Raw genomic sequence first — 18052 nt, forward strand, 5'->3', positions numbered from 1 at the left:
GGGGGCATGAAGTTTTTTTTTTTTTTTTGGAAAATTTGAAACTGACAGTATGGGAAGTATATGGAGATGTGCTGATGACTTAATACTCTATGAATAGTATAATTATAGTATAATTATATACATATATATGGAGTGATTATATATATATATATATATAGTTTTGAATTGCTATACAGCGCAATTTTTATTCAGATTTAATACAAAGTTTTAAAGTTAATGCGAATTCATTTCTCCATACTGCTGTTATAAATATGCAGTCGTTGGTCAAAAGTTCAGTCTAAAGGTTCTGAAGGTAATTTCATGATTTACACCCCTCAACCTTTCGTTCTCATTCATAACGTTATCTATTATAGACTGATGTAGTCAGCTTTGTACAGTATTACCTAAAGACAAACTTTCTAATGTTTAAGTCTTTGAGCCGTGTGTTACAGAATGTACTGTCTTCCATAAGTGGTGAACTAACAGCCACACAGTGGGTAGATTGTCTGCATCCTGTTCATCTTTGAAATATCTTCCTTTTATTTTCTCTCTCTGGAAAACAGTTGTATTGCAGCAGGCGTGCTATGTTCCATACAACACTGCATTTATCTTCCTCTGTTTTGATCTTTGGCATATAACTACATGTTAAAATGCATGCAAATTAGGTTTGTTTACCAATTTAAAAATCCTATTACTTTAATTTTATTTAATGAATGCTCTTTCGTGAAATTAGCATTTAATTAGAAATGTATTTAATCATAAAATATTTTATTTTTATTAATATACATTAGTATTTATTATATAGTACATTCATAAACCAAGTGCTTGAATAATTGAATCAATCTCATAACCCTTAACAGGGGAGGTAATGGTGGAATGTCATTTCACATCTCGATGTTAAGTTAACAAATTCACAAACATCGTCTCTTTCCCAGAAGGACGATTCAGCATTCCAGTATTGATTTGTAAGATGGGTGACTAATTACTGGAACCTTTTTAAATGGGACTGGACAAGGTTCAGTTGTAAGCAGCATAAAGAGGGATATTTGTTGTAACGATGTAAGGGCTAAAGAGGCTTTGAGTATCTTAGTAATTCCAGTGGGACAAAAGAGAGAGATGCAGGTTTATAGTGTTAGTATCTATTAGTAGGTTTGCCAGATATACCCCATATTTGTGTTTTTTTTTAAACAAAGAAAGAAAGAAAACAATTATTTCATTCAGCAAGGATGCACTAAATTAATAAGTATGCATTAAATAAAGATTTGTATTTCAAATAAATGCTGTTCTTTTGACATTCCTGTTCATTAAATGATCCTAAAAAATGTATTACAGTTTCCACAAAAATCATTAAGCAGCTGTTTTCAAACATTGATAATAATAACTGTTTTCAACATTGATAATAATAACAACAATAATAATAATAATAATAATAATTATTATTATTATTATTATTATAAGTTTTTAAACGGCAAATATTATAATTATGTCTGAAGGATCATGTGGCATTAAAGATTATTATTATTATTATTATTTGAATTGCAATAATGTTTCACAATATTATTGTTTTACTGTATTTTTTTTTATCAAATAAATGCAGCCTCAATAAGCATAAGATACTACTTTTAACAACACTAAAAAATCTTCCAACCCCAAACTTTTGAGCAGTAGTGTCTTTACAGACAAAGAGGAAAAGCAGGATATGTTGCCAATAAACAGCCAATTGTAGGCTTTTCAGCAAACAGTAAAAACTAAAGTATTAAAGCATTGTTTGGAAAATATTGGAATTTGACCTATTTAACCACATTTGACTCTTTTCTCTATGTGCATATTTATTCAGATTTTTCTATGGTTTACACTTCATGTTTTTATTTATTTATTTATTTCCCCCCTCCCCCAAGGAAATCTAGGTGGAACCTAGTTGTTGACCCACTTAAATTTTAGCATGTGTGCACATTTTATCTCTGACGATTAGACATTTAAATATTTTTTTCACAGTGAAATTGAAGTGACGTGTGGCCAAGTATGGTGACCCATACTCGGAATTTGTGCTCTGCATTTAACCCATCCAAGTGCACACACACAGCAGTGAACACACACACACACACACACACACACACACCGTGGACACACACCCGGAGCAGTGGGCAGCCATGTGGTGCCCGGAGGAGCAGTTGGGGGTTTGGTGCCGTGCTCAAGGTCCTTACCTCAGTCGTGGTATTGAGGGTGGAAGAGAGTGCTGGTTATTCACTCCCCCACCAACAATTCCTGCCGGACCAGAGACTCGAACCCGCAACCTTCAAGGTTACAAGTCCGACTCTCTAACCATTAGGCCACGACCACCCCCACAACAGAGAGTGAAAGTGACAGATGAGAAAGAGAGGATGCCTTTGAGGCAAGATGCCAAAATAAAAACTGTTTCTGAGTCTTTCTGACACTTGTAGAATATCTAATTGCATTACATTTCCATGGAAGTCATGCTTCTCCAATGAAATGTTCACACAGCTAGGTATTTAAGCACATGTAGGTGTGCAGCCTGTGAAAACACCATGCTGACTTGTCCCTGAAACTCTCTTTTTGGAAGAGAGCCTTGAGAAGAAAAATCAAACCTTTCAAGGATGAAGATTATAAGTTCATGGAAACATGTTCACTTACAGTGCGGCTTGTTGTGAGCTTCAGTATTTTGAAAAAAAAAAGAGCACCAAGGCCAGTATTGCCCTTAATGAAAACAACATGCAAAAGATTCCTGCAGGTGGAATCATGTCCCCCAGGTGGGACGTTGGAAATCAGCTCAGATGCTGAATGAAAGGAAATATATATTTTTTTAAAGGAAGATGAAGAAGACAGTGTGTCTACTGGAGATATCTTGGAGGAACATAGAAGCAGGGATAGTGGTTCCCAGAGTGATGCTAACAAGGACACAGACTCTGGAATGGGCCAAGGAAGCTTCACAGACAGCATGGAGGCAGTGGAAGAGTGTGCTTGATGTGTAAATGGTCATGTCCTTTTGGTGTCTTAGACATGTGTTCGTACATAAAGTGAACATATTAATTGTACCTTTATGGATTATAGATTCCATACAAATATACCTAACATTTTGAGTCAATAAAGTCTAAATATACTCATTTTGTACGTGTCTTTGTCAGCATATACACTGGTCAAAAGTTGGAATAATTACAATTTATTATTATTATTATTATTATTATTATTATTTATTTATTTTTAATATATATATTTTTTTTATATATATGTTTTAAAATGTAATTTATTCCTGTGATGGCAAAGCTGAATTTTCAGCAGCCATTAATCCAGTCTTCAGTGTCACATGATCCTTCAGAAAGCATTCTAATTTGCTGATTTGCTGCTCAGTGATCTTTTGAAACGCTACAGACCCCATGAAATAAGCGATAACTGTTTGGTCTACTTAGCTCATATGAGACCAATCATCAGAGGATGTTCATTCTGTTGCAATTCAAAACTTACTATCATAGCCATAGCCAGGGTTTGAAAATTAGTGAGGTGAGACAGAGATGAAGATGCTTGTGAAAGATGTTTTCTGTTTTGAAAGGATGAACACTGTGAATTTATACCATAGTCTATTTATTGCATTGTTTACTATAGATTAGGCGTGGATACTTTTATCAGTTGTTTATTATTCATGCAACAATCCATATTACTGTTATAGATTTCATTAATAATCATTGCGCTATGATAAATTTGTCTAGTGCTATTATGGACTTTTTAGCATGACTTTGTGAAAATGTAAAGACTACTGAATAAAATAACATAGACTTTTTCATGGCGTTTGCGTATTTCATTTCATTCTGTAAACTACTTGTTCTACAGATCTGTGTACTAGTGTTAAATGCTACTGTTTTTGATAATGTTGATAACGTTTCTAACAGATAATATCATGATATTTTTTTTTTTGCGTTTCCCTTACAGAATGTGCTATCCTGTAAGCAATAACATGTCCATGGGCTCTTTTGATAACTGTCAGTTTAAGTGCCAGCGATGCAGTGTTGCCAGATATTGCTATTAAAACAAATAAATCAAAAAACAAAATTATTTCAAATATTTTGCAAATAAGATAAGATAAGGATATCGCTGACCCTAAATTGCAACTTCCCACTCTATTAACGCTCTAAAGTGTCAAATTAAGTGGAAAAGTCAAGTCCAAAAACGCCTATAATCGCTGGATCTGGCAACACGGAAGCTGCGCCCTCAAGATTCGTTCACTGCACCAGCGTCTCGCAGCGTTCGTTTTCATACCATGGACGCTAAACATTCTTGCAAACTGTCTAAACTGAATTATACATGCAGATAGTCATATGGTGATCTCATAGCTGGCTACGGTTATGATTATATATCACTACATGATGTGTCTCTCTCTCGCTTAAGTGGAGCTCTTTCCTCTTGCTCGTTCTCTCCCTTGCCTCCATGATTTCCAGGATATTGTATCTAATTTGCGGGCGTCAGGGAGCCACTATTAATATGCGGGAGACTCCCGGAGCTTCCGGGAGAGGTGGGATGTCTGACATTATAAATGTCTTCATTGTCACTTTCAATTGAACTCTATTTGTTTCTGCTATAGTGGAGTAATAGCTGCTGAAAATTCAGCTTTGCCATCACAAGAATAAAATACATTTTAAAATATGTTAAAATAGAAAACAGTATATTTGATCAAATAAATGCAGACTCAGTGGATTGCAGGACAATTCAGCTTTGCCATCACAAGAATAAAATACATTTTAAAATATGTTAAAATAGAAAACAGTATATTTGATCAAATAAATGCAGACTTAGTGGGGGGGGGGGGGATATTACCTTCACATAACATATAAAAATAATGTGCAAATAACACGTTTGTACTGAGAGCTGTTGTTACTTGTCAAAACCTTGTGATCTGTAAAGTTGAGCCATGATTGCATTTGTCTGTACTCTGTAAATCTAACCTCTCCATTCGTGTGTCATTTTTGTGTATTGAGCAGAATGTTCCGGTCCGCTGGGCATGGAGGGTGGAATCATCTCCAACCAGCAGATAACGGCCTCCTCCACTCACCGAGCGCTCTTCGGCCTCCAGAAATGGTACCCTTACTTTGCCCGGCTGAATAAGAAGGGTCTTGTGAACGCCTGGACCGCAGCCGAGAATGACAGATGGCCCTGGATTCAGGTAACAGATTGACACGGGCAGATTAAGTCTGGATGAAGATCCATCAACATTGAATGAACCTGTAACTGGCAGAAATATTTTCTTCCTGTCAGCCTGAGTGTTTTTTGTTGTTTGTTTACATATTGCCAAAGCATTGCAGAAATACTTATAGAAAACTTTAAGATAAGAAATAAGTAAATTAATAATAATACTACTACTAATAATAATAATAATTGAACACCAATAATATGTGATAATAATTGAACACCAAATCACTAAATTATTTCTGAATGATCATGTGAAACTGAAAACTGGTAATGATTTCAGTTTTGCCATCACAGGAATAAATGTCATTTTAAAATATGCTGGTTAGAGCTGGTCGAGCAGCATCGCTGTGTTGTTTACTAAGAAACATTTAGCTGGTATGGCTGGTTGACTGCAAGGTTTTTTTCTCTCTCTCTCTCTATCTCTCTCTTTTTATGGTGGTGCTGGCTGCTAAAAGAAGTGATTAATCCAGTCAAGAAGCCTTGTTGAAATACCAACACACCAGCAACTAAAACATAACATATGCTCTTGACAATTTATGCTGTTTTGGTTGCTGTTGCTGTTGTTGTTTTTGTTTTCTTTAGCAGGGAAGCTCTGAATTTAGTAGGATCTCTCCGTTATCCGCTCTAGAAATCAAAACAGTTGTCTTTCTAACAAATTCCCTCCTTGGCTGCAACTCTGTCAGTATTCAGAAATGTTTCAAAGCGTTGTCCATTCACAGAACCATTTCATGTCAGCCCATTACCATTGATTGATGGCAATGGCAGGCTTACATCTTTGTGTATCAATCCATTTCTTTGGTTTCTTTGGTGGATGGTTTAGTATTCATATGAAGTTTCTTCAGCAGAGTACATTTGATTGATAATGCAGACAATCACAGTGGATGGAAGTTTCAGTCCATTTACCTCTAGTTTTACGATGAGTAGCCTCATGTCAACCTCAGATTTATTCTTTAAATGCCTGCTTGTAAAAGAAAGAGAGACTGAATTGGATCCTTCATTGAATTGATATTCAGTGGGTAGTCCGTGCAGCAGCGTAGTGAAAAAACTCTGACCTCTGTGAGGAGCTGAGATGAAATTCAGCTGAAAAAAATAAATGATAGGAGGAGTCTGACTGCAGATTTGTGAGTGTAACAAGTTAACCACTGTTTGTGCACCAGTAGCTGCTCGCAGGTAAAGAGTGAAGATTATAGGTGGAGAGAGAGCTAGAAAGGGAGACAGGGAGGGGAAAGTAGTAAAAAGGGAGAAATCTAAAGTATTATGGAGTTTGTTTGACTTTAATGATGCCTCTTGGGATGAAGCTTTTGGTGCTGTGGAGCTGCTGGGTTAGAACACAGAGAGATGTGTTAGAAACATCAGATTGGCTTAAGGCAATATGCTGTGGTAGTTGCCACATGACCTCTCTTCAGCTCTAGTCATTTAAATTAGAGGTGACACACAGTGTGTCTGTCTGTCTCTCGTTAACATCCTTTTTCTTCACTGTCATTCTTTCCAGTCAGTTCTACCTCAGTTTCTTAGTGTCTTCAAGACATCAGGTGCTGTGGTGGTGAATAAAATGCAAAAACTAGTGTCATTTAGGGTGGGGGTGATGGGGACTGGTCACCACCACTTGTTTTATTAATATATAAAATTACGTTAGAGTGGATTAGAACCCAAAGCCCTCATACTCAAAGCAAAATGTTACCTGTGAATCAGTGGTTCATCATTAGGGTTAAGCTGTTGATCCATGCATGTCCACTGAGCTATAAAATCCCAAGACTGACAGCAGCAGATGTAGGGATGAAGTAATGAAATAAGGTTCTTTACTATCACTTTTGATCAATGTAGTGCATCCTTGCTTAATAAAAGTATTAATTTCTTTAAAATAAATTCTTACAGGTGCATTTGTTTATAAATAATATAGAGAAAAAGAGCTAGAGGTAAACATGGATTTCTGTGAGGAGCAGCAGATTTGTCAGTAGCACTTGCATCTTGACTTTCTCAGTTGTGTGAAATTGCTTTGTGACACACTGGGGAAATTTCTTTAAGTCCATAGTGGACAAAAGCGTGAGATTTCATAACTGAAGAAGTGGCACTTTTGGACATGAAGGAAGTGGAATACTCAGCAGCATGCTTTTTTTCTTTTATTTATTTCATTTCTTGAGGGGGATCAGGATTTGGCACGTCTCCTCGATATCCTGAATCTCACCATTCATTTAAGTATTTTACTGTAACTTCCAAGGCTTTCATTAGAAAATATCAGCACTTATCCTTGCCAGGCACGTTTTAGTGTAACCTGTCAGATTCAATTTATGCGGTTTATCCTCAGTTTATCTTTTCAAATATTGCTGCTACACGACTACGTCAAGTATCTCAAGGTAGAAATCTGTAACTGCTGTCATTTTTTTAGTATATTAACCACATTACCAATAACACTTACACTCCTTTGACTCAGTGTCAAGGCCAGAAATCTGCAAGTGGCCACCTTGGTGAAATTGAATAGACCCCTGTGCCTATTCTCAAAATCCATTGAGTATAATGATTTTTTCCCCTCTTTCCTTAGTGTTTATGAGACCGTATTTGACCATTCTACACAACCTAGTTAACTCTACAATAACAACGCAATTGAGTTGTAAATGTACTTTAAAAGGTGATAGTGATATCTGTGGTGCTGGAGACTGTGGGCTAGGGTTCCCAGCAAACTATGCTTTATTGTTCACTGTTTTATTGTTTACTGTATTATTTGCTGTGTTTGCGGCTACTTTAAGTCATGTGGTGTTAACTGCATGAGTGCTTATATGTCAAGTATGTGGTTATTGAGTAATTGTGTGGTTTGTGTGTGGGATGTTAAGTATCTTATACATTGAATTTGTAACTCGGGTTCAGTCTCTGTGTTTATTCTGCAAAGACATCATACTTTCTAGATTATTTTTAACCAAGCACATACTGTATAGCATAATACAATACTGTTTCAGGAGATCTTATGTGGAATAGAAGAGGAAAATTCCAAAGGTGATACACAGCATGGACCAATTATCTGTATGACCCAATGGATGTGTTTAATGAATTAATGAACCTATTTCAAGCTATAGACTACTACTGTTCAAACATTTGGGGTCAGATTTTTTTTTTCTTTTAAGAAGATAATATTTGTAAGCATGCGTTAAAATTATCAACAGTAACAATTACTTTTATAATGTTACAGAATACTTCTGTTTCCAAAAGATTTATATTTCAAATAAATGTTCTTTTGAACATTCTATTTATCATAGACTTTTGAAAAAAAAAAATGCATCATGGTTTCTACAAAAAAAAAAAAAAAAAAAATTTTCAACATTGATCATAATAACATTTGTGAAGGATCATATGACACTGAAGACTGAAGTAATGGCTGAATTTGCTGCTGAAATTTCAGCTTTTCATTTCTGGAGTAAATGACATTTTAATATACATTTAAATAGGAAAAAAAAGTTATTTTAAAGGGGTCATATGATGCGATTTCAAGTTTTCCTTTCTCTTTGGAGTGTTACAAGCTGAAATATTTCACAAAATTACTGTTTTTACTGTATTTATTGTAAGAGATTTCTTTCAAAAACATTTTAAAAAATCTTACCAATCCCTAACTTTTAAACAGTAGTGCACATACACAACTGAAATATGATAATATGCAGTGATGTTAGGATTATGAGTTAGGATTATTTGACAAAATGCACTTTTTTCTCTTTAAACTATTAGTATGTTCTGTAGCTGTCAATCTGGGTGGACCAGAGCTGCTCTGGTCCTTATGTGGCCTCTGTCACACTTTGGTCTATGAGTGTGACTCAAACTCAACCTAGATGAACAGCCCAAAATAAAAATTCTCTAACTCCAGTCAGTTAACCCACTTGCCTGTGGCATATGGCTATCTGTCTCACAGTACAGAAATCTGAATCCTCAACATTTAATTGGCGAGTTCAAATTTGATGCATCTCTCTCAGTTCTTCTTCGTCTCTTGGCATTTCAATCAGACTCGGCATCCTGCAGACTTTTAATTGCACACTAGTCTAAAAACCTTTGTTAGACCAAAGGGGGAAAATTAAAGTGAAAATCATGGTCACATGGCATTATTATTGCCTAAAATCTGTTTTTCATCCAACACTAAAAGGTTTAAATACACAGCAGTAAATGTACCCACATGGCAATTTTTCTCTGGCCCAGCTCCGGCCGACACAACCAGCTTTTGCTTGGCCCACATACAGCAATGTATTACGGTACTAGTGTGGACCAGGTCTGCATTCCAGACAAGGGCCACACAAGTCTCAGTCAAGTTAATTACCCATAACTGGCCCTGAATTGGGCCAGATCAAAATGTAACAATGGAACCAAAACACAACCTTAAGTAAACCATATCAACACCAATCTTTAACCAGAAAGCCCAAAACTGAGCCACACCTGAGCCTGATCCAGGTGAACTAAACCTGGCAGCCAAAATATGGGCCATAAATGGGCCATGACAGATCCATATCTCAGCCACCTGTATGTATGACCATAGCTGGCCGTATTCTGATCCTATACGCTGGACCAGATGGGTTCCACATGTCAGCCTCAACAAAACCATAACCAAGCTACTTGATACACACCCCTCCCAGATGAATAGTCACAACAATACATATTCTGAACAAATATTTAATCATGTTTAATCAGCAAACCAAGTTGAATGAATCTCACACCTAACATGCTTATTTGTTTTGCTTGGGCAGTGTGTTCACCCTGTTGGAGTATGGCAGTGTGAATTGGCTTTTAGGTGCTTTGAAAAACAAAACAAAAAGCAGTAAATATACATACATTTTTTTATATTTACGCAATTAACACAAAATTCTTAAATAAGGTACTTTCTCTATTTTTGCAATATTCGAATGTTCATGTCCCTGAATAATATCTGCATGCACCCAAGTCTGAAGAGTACACATAATATCTAGTAGACAGCAATCCTTGAGAGTGAGAAGTCTGGTGTAGAGGCTGGATCTGGAATCATCTGGATCTGTCCAGGTTATCCGTCTTCACGGACTGCCCTGAAATACAATTCAAACAAACAACGTAGTGTGAGGCTCTTACATTCACAATGCTCATTTTGGCCTCAGTGGTGAAGTGTGCAGAAAATTCTGCCGGACTGAAATTTAGTCTTTGGTGAACAGTCTTCAAGTGCAAATAAGACCCCCAACACTGTATATATATATATATATATATATATACATATATACCAACAGAATATACTATTCTATAATATAAGCTATAATATCATATATCATATAATATCATATGAGGCATGAATATAATTTCACATATATGTAAACACATAATTAAACACTTTGTCTACAGATTATCCCTGCTGACACCAGTGACTAAATCTTGAGGGATGATACTGTTGGTAAAAAAGGTAGCACATTGTGATATCTTTAAAAATGTGCTCACTGCAGCAGAAAGCCTGAATGTTTGAGGTGGAATATTTATGGCTGTGCGTGACTCAGCAGAGTGTGTCATAGTATAAGCGTAATATGCTGGTTAACCACTTTTGAAGTGGTGGAGTTCACTCCTGCAAGCATTCTCTGAAAGTCTCTTATGCTCAACCAGGCCACATTTATTTGATCATAAATACAGCAAAAGCAGCAATAAATATTATTACAGTTTAAAAATAAAACTGTTTTCTATATTAATACATCTTAAAATTTATTTTTTGTTTCTGTAATGGCAAAGCTTAATTTTCAGCAGCCATTTCTCCAGTCTTCAGTGTCAGATGATCTTTCAGAAATCATTTTTGCATTTCAAAATTTGCATTTACAGTGTGGATATAATGTGGTGCCAATAACATCTATATAGTCTACACATTGAATGATGAACATATTGCATCACATAATTTAATTTGTGGCCAGATTACAGGTTTAAAAAAAGCAATATGAACCCAAAAATTAAAAATTAATGGAAGACTTAAGACCTGTCATTTACAGACTATTTACAGGGGGAAAAATGAATACATAAATAATTAAATAAACCCATGTGTTCATGAAGGCAGAGATGTTTTATTACTGAAATCAGTGCAGTCTGCAGTGGTGTGTGTGCGTCAGAGTGTGTGTCTGTTTGTGCAGGACTCTCATTCTCCTTCCACCCACCACAACAACTTAAAAACCCGGTTAGTGGCTGGAGAATTGAGATCATGATTGGTAAACGACTCTTGCATGATTGGGTGTCAGGCTGATAAACGGCCTTTGGGAATTGCAGCCATTTTATGTCTGCCATCCACAACCGAATCAATTTCCTCAAAATTGACAAATATTGCCGTGCCAGATGTTTCCAGTTGCCCCTCCACACATGGCTCCAGCGTGCATCTCCATTAGATGAAGTGACTCCAGCATCTGTGGTCATTATGAGCATGAAGTATCACCCAGTCATGGCCTTTTAGTCATGCGGCTTTAATTGGTCACCCCTGTTTTTGTCTTGTGCGAGTCTATGAAAGGATAGATTGAGATTAATTGGTGTATAAGGTGTATAATGAACATTATGGGTGGGCTATGTGACCAGAATATTATATCACAGTAGGAGTAATTTTATATCACAGTAACGGTATGTGGAACTAGATGGGTTTTTTTTCTTCTACTTCTAAAATTACAGATATTAAATAACCATGTGTTGTTATTGCCTGTTTTTTTTATTTATTCATATATATATTTTTTTTATTACAATAAGGTCAACTTTCACTAGTTATTAATGTTTATAACTATAGGTTAGAGTTAGAGTTAGGGTTACCCTAACCCTAACTCTAACCTAACCTAACCCTAACCCTAACCATTTATAATTAATAAATGGTTCACTGCTTTTCACTTTACATTAAGGTACACTTTAACAGGATATTGATGTTTATAACTCATAATTTCATGGTTCATATAGGTGTTCACTTTATATTAAGGTCCACTTTCGCAGGTTATTAATGTTTATAACTCATTAATAAATGGTTCACATCTGTTCACTTTACATTAAGGTTTGCTTTCATAGGTTACTAACATCTATAATTCATGAATAAATGGTTCACCCTACATTAAGGTTCACAGGTAACCAATACTGATCCCCCCCCCCCAAAAAAAATAAAAATAAAGTTTGATCATTTTATCTTGATAAACAAAAGATTTAGAGTAAGATACAGAGTGGCTTCTGTTAAGCATAGTACGAAAAGTAACATGAGTCATGAGAATTTAATGTGAAAACCATAAATACAACACCCTTCAGTCTCACTATAATAGTTGCTGCATCATTAAATAAATCAGGAATCTGGTTTTGAATGAAATAAGTATTAATATATTTATTAAGCATTTATAACACATGAGTTAAAATGGCTCACTGTTTGGCAGGAATTGCATTAAAATCACCCTTTTTATCCATGCATTTATAACTGATTATCAATGGTTTATAATGCATTTGTAAATTAGTTTTTAGTCATTTATGAAAACCTTTACAAAGGGAACCATAATGTAAAGTGTTAACTTTGTTAACTCAGAAATTCAGAAAGTGATTGTTCTTTCAAAAACTTGACGTGTGCTCCCAGCTTGTGCTGTAGCCGCTGTCAGTGGTTTAGTGAGTTTTTGATACATCTTCAGAGAGAAGGCTAGGAGAACGAATTCAGCTAGTGATTTGTGTGGCCCCTCAAAATCCCAGCCCATTGCTCACACACAGTAGGATAGTGAATTAGCTGTCATCAAGTGTAGCTGACTGTGAAGCAACACACACACACACACACTCCCCACTCAGCGTTAACAAATCATTTTAAACCCTGTATTATGACTATTACTTTTCCCCCATTTCATGGCTGTCTGTCTACGAGCTTGAGCTGTCTTCCTCTTCCCTTTCACACTCGGAGCACTCAGCTACACTCCACGCCCCGTCCCTCAGGAGCTTGTCAGACAGCTTTTTACCTCTGGGGAAAACAAAGACTTGACTGCTCTCACTCGCTGTTTGAAGGCTGACTAAACGCCTTAACTTAGTCTTGGGTCTCCAAGCATTTCTCCATTAGTTAGACAGAGGAGTTAGGCTGAGAAATAGTGTGGGAGTCATTTTGAAAGGCTCATTACGTGCAGATCACCTCTTTGCTCAACGATGGCGGTTTATGTGTACATATGTAGAGTGTGATGGATGGGGTTGCACCATATGTGCGCAAGTGTATGCATTAATACATGTGTACGCATTCAGACGGCAGTAACACAGGCTGTGAGTTGAGCAGCAGTATGCGCTCATTTCCATATTGCTCACGGCCTCCCCCCGTCATGAAGCCATGCAAGAAGGACATTAGTGCTTCTCTCTCTGGTGCATGCTGGAAGTGTGGAGTGTGTAGGAGGGAGCAGATTTGAAACTTCATTTTAATTTAGCCTTTTGCATTTCACTGCATGTATTTACTACATCAGTGCTTCTCAAATGGTGGGTCATGACCCCAAAAATGGCTGGGAGGTTTGACAGGTTTGCTCTGATATGGGGTCACAGACATCAGGGAAAATAAACAATGCTGGTTGCCAAATATAAAATGTAACAAACCATATAATCATGCATGGTTAGGATAGCAAAAAAAAAAAAAAAGGGGGGGGAAGAAAACCGCCTGATGTCCAATGAAAATTCTAGGTCCTGAAGCAAAAGCAGATGAGAATCACTGTTTTACATAATCTTATCTTAGATTTGTGTTTCTTCTCTCTCTTGTTCTCCCACTAAGCACTTAAATTTGAGTGATAGTGTTTGTTGGACCAGAGAGTCGTGACCTACACAACAGTTTGGCTTGGCATGGTGTCAGTCCCTGTGGGCACATCCTCCCTCCCACAGTTTCAGTTGTACTTCAGATTAACGCTAACATTGAGGATGTGCCCTGCTGTGGAAGAGCAAACTGACAATGGAAGCACAAAGTTAAGATAGGGTGAAGTTATGAGCCAGTTATGTTATGGTTAAACTTGTCTGTCTAGAGCCATTTTATTCTGCATAGAAGCTGCATCATTGCGGCAAAAGATTGACACATAGTGTTAAATGCTGCACAGAGTTGACATAAATGTATTTACACAACAATCACACATCTGAATGTTGATTATTGATTTGTGTGCACAGTGGACTGAATGAATGAAGCAGGTTGATTGACTAGACAGAGTGGCAGTGTAAAGACACAGTGGTCTTTGCCAGTCCAGCTGCTTTTCTGTGATGTGAAGGACAGGTTGGAGTTGAATCACACACTCAGTGTTTAATGTTCAACTTTTACTTTCTCAACAATGAATAGTTGTTTGCCTGTATGTCTGTTTTCTTTCACAATAAAGAAAAACGCAATAAATAAAGTGCTCAAAAATGTACACTTTTTTTTTCTTTTATTTACAGATCAAAATTGACAAAAAATATATTTATTGTCAGTCTCCATCAGATACATCAGTCCCAGGCAGTGTTAATTTTGTTAAAGAAAACTATTATGAAAAATGTTAGTTGACGAGCCACGAGACAATGGCGAGATGACAATAAGGTCAATAAATGATAACTGTGACTATATCAACATGCAATATCGTTGATGATAAAAGATGAGACTAAAATGTATTTAGAAAAAAATAAAAAAAATTTAAGCAAAATCTTTTTTTTATTTTCATTGAAAAAAAGGAGACAAATTATTGCGGACTGCTGTACACACTCTGCTACACGAGCTTTCATGTGTCCGGCTGCCATATATCAAGAGTTCAAATCCCCAAACTCAGAGCTTCTCTGTTAAAAGCATATGTTTTATGCCCAGTGTTTGCTCAATTTCTGCAATCTGGCAACCATGTGCATACGCTCGCTCTACATTGCGGAATCACTGACGATGATTTCAAAACACCAACAAACAAGTAAGCTGAAGTTTAGTGATCTCCATGTGAGATGTTCAGCTTAAATGAAAGTATCATTCAGCCAGTCTGTGTTCTGTCATTAGATCTTGGCTATTTTGTTTGCGATTGTGGGTGCTGAATAATTGCACTTACTTAACCACTGTTGTTTAAATAGAGAAACATTATTGCAATTTGGAATTATTGGAATTACTATTAGGAATTTCAGTGTTAAAATAATTTTTGTTTGTTTTTACCAGTTTTCATAATGTAGAGAGTGTGCCTATCTAAACCTTTGATATTAATTTAAATAATAAATAGCCTATAATAATCTGTACACTAGATGAGGTAAAATAAACAATGTCTATGAGTCCACATGATTAGTGCTTATTGGTGAAAGTGCAATACCTGAAAAATAAATTTCTCAAATGAAAACAATCATTGAAATTATAATTTTGAGCGATATAGATATTGCTATTTTTTAAAATCAGTTTAACCACTATGCAGCATGACAAAAACTAGACTAAAATGCTAGTCAACTTAAACTTGACTAAACAAACACAGTACAAGGTTGACTAAATATGATAATAACTAAAAAGTACATTTGACACAGGACAAAGACTAAGACTAATATAAAAGACTAAGATTAAGAATTAATAAAAAATTAAATGACAAAATTAACACTAGTCCCAGGAAAACCCGGAAATGTCTATAATTCAAAACCTAAATTTCTTATAGTTTAATTAGTAGCATTGCAGATTAGTAGTCACGTTAGAAGCATTGCTAATTGCTAGTTATGTCCTCCACACTGTTTTTCAAAGTTTTAAATAAAGTTAATTGAAGTACATTTGAAAAGAAAATACTATTTATGTTTTTCTACTTCAAATGTTCATGTTTTATTCAAGGTGTTGCTTGCTGTTTCTTTGTAATTGTTTGTAAAACTTACTAGAAATGTTAGAGTAAAAAGGGTTATTTATTTATTTATTTATTTTCACTGAACACTGGTTATGAAAGCAGTACATTCCTGTTGTGTTTGCACTTTACCTGTGGTGTTAAAAAAAAAAAAAAGATCAGAAAAAAAATATTTGATATTCTACAGGCTAGCTACAAAACTAAAAAAACTCCCAGAAGGCTGTCAGGTTGTGTGGCCTACTTTAAAACCAGAGGCCTGTAGCTTTTCACTGTGAAGAGCTCAAAGTACTTGCCAAACTACTGAAAATGCATCTCAAGTATAGAATCAGTGGGGTCCTGGAAGGATCATAGGATACAGCTGTAGTTTGTCAAACACAATATGTTCAAAAATTCAAAGGATGGTCTGAGGATGTATGACAAAGCTTAATCAGCCAGATCTGTTCCTAGCATATAAGAGTTTTCTCTCTTTCCCTGGGCTTCCTAGGAATGTATAATGGAGCAGGGCTTGGCTTTAACAGCCAGCAGTGTACTTCAGAAAGAGTGACTATGGAATCAGGAACTGGGAGGGTCCGATGGAAACCGTTTTGGCAGGTTGTCTAAATGGAAATTCTGGCTGTAGGGCTTCCACAACTACTGGTCTGGAAGAGCAGTTGACTAGCCGGCTACTCATTGTTTAGCTTATATAAATGACTCTCGTCTTGCTGCCATCGTTTCTGCACTGATGAAGAGGCTGTGTGAGATCAGAGATGTCTGAATGTCCAAGAACTGAAAGGGTTCATATCTCCATTACCAGATTCATGCCATTTGTGTTTTCATAAACAGTGCACAAACAGTCCTGTCCTGCTCGCTTTTCTGTCAGCATCTGTCTGACACTTGATTAGTTTTAGGGTTGTTTGCAATAATTTAGGCTTGTGTGTGAACGCTTTAAATGAGCTCCTCGCCTGGTGTACGTGCTTTGTGTGTGTAAAGTGTTTCGGGTCCACTTTATTTTCACTTCTGCGTAATTACAAATTCACATGGCCATTACAGGTCAATATATTAATGGCAAGCTACATGGAAACACAGTTTATGGTTAGAGGATTTTGTAAAGTGCTTTCTGTTGACTACTGAAGTAGAGCAGCACAATTTGCTGGAAAAAAATCTCATTTTGATTTTCTGATAAAAATTGCAGTTATGATTTAAAATGAATTTAAAAACACTCCACATTTGCTGTGCTTGTAGGGATGCACAATTTGACATTTTAAAGATGTCAAACTGTGCAGAAGACATTCACAAAGAGGTTATTATTTAAGTGAATGCAAAATTGTTGTATATACATATTACAAGGATAAAGTATACCCAACAGATATTTCATACATCGCTACACTGTTGTCAATGAACAATGCCTTTTTGCCAGCAAGATTTTGCAGAAATGTAGCTAATGTGACTGCACCTTACACACAACTGTTTGTGGTAATCACACGAAAACGAAGGTAAATGCACAAATGAACAGAATGATATAATCAACTCAGAAACTATGGCAACTAAAGATTAGCAGGAACTAGAACAAAGGAAAAAGGAACAGTGTTTCCCCTAGGTTTATGGCTTTGGGGGCTTTCGTTTTTTTTCCCCTTTTTTTTTCTGGACTCCTTTTTAATGGTTAAATTAAATTTTATTAATCAAACCGCATGTCTAATTAATTAAAATCATGAAACTTAAACAATTTAACATCAATTTATTAAAAGTTTAACAAATATTACATGTTTAGGGCCCTATGAAATGTTTTTATTTTTTACAACCTTATGTTTTATTGTAACCAAATTCTGTTTTAGCATGTCTAATTATTTGAAAGCATAAAACAAGATTAAGTGATCTCATGATAATTCGTATGTATTTTTACGTAAAATGTGGTTCTATAAAACATACATTTACTTAAAAACAATGCTGACGTACAATGCTGACAATTATACGTACAATGCTGACGTATTTTCAGCATCTAAACATACAAAATACTTACCTATTTTCAGCATTTAAACACAAAACTGACGTATTGACGACACCTAAAATGAATCCTTATGAATATTGAAATCGCGGCATTAATTTTATTATTAGTTGTTTTTAGTTGTCATATCAATTATCTGTTTTTCAATTGCATTATTAAATTGTTTACT

The 18052-nt window shown here is 35.8% G+C and overlaps 1 protein-coding gene across 1 annotated transcript in view; it reads left to right on the top strand.

The window, feature by feature from the left end:
- The window catches only part of LOC107753185 (EGF-like repeat and discoidin I-like domain-containing protein 3), a 199392-nt gene that overhangs the window by 120512 nt on the left and 60828 nt on the right, over positions 1-18052 (top strand). Inside the window, exon 5 of the mRNA XM_016569310.1 lies at positions 4968-5159. Within this exon, the coding sequence (XP_016424796.1) occupies positions 4968-5159 (192 nt within the window). The remainder of the gene's footprint in view (positions 1-4967; positions 5160-18052) is intronic.

The sequence above is a fragment of the Sinocyclocheilus rhinocerous genome, unplaced genomic scaffold, assembly GCF_001515625.1.
Source record: "Sinocyclocheilus rhinocerous isolate Xijiao unplaced genomic scaffold, SAMN03320098_v1.1 scaffold3063, whole genome shotgun sequence".
Classification (NCBI taxonomy): Eukaryota; Metazoa; Chordata; class Actinopteri; order Cypriniformes; family Cyprinidae; genus Sinocyclocheilus; species Sinocyclocheilus rhinocerous.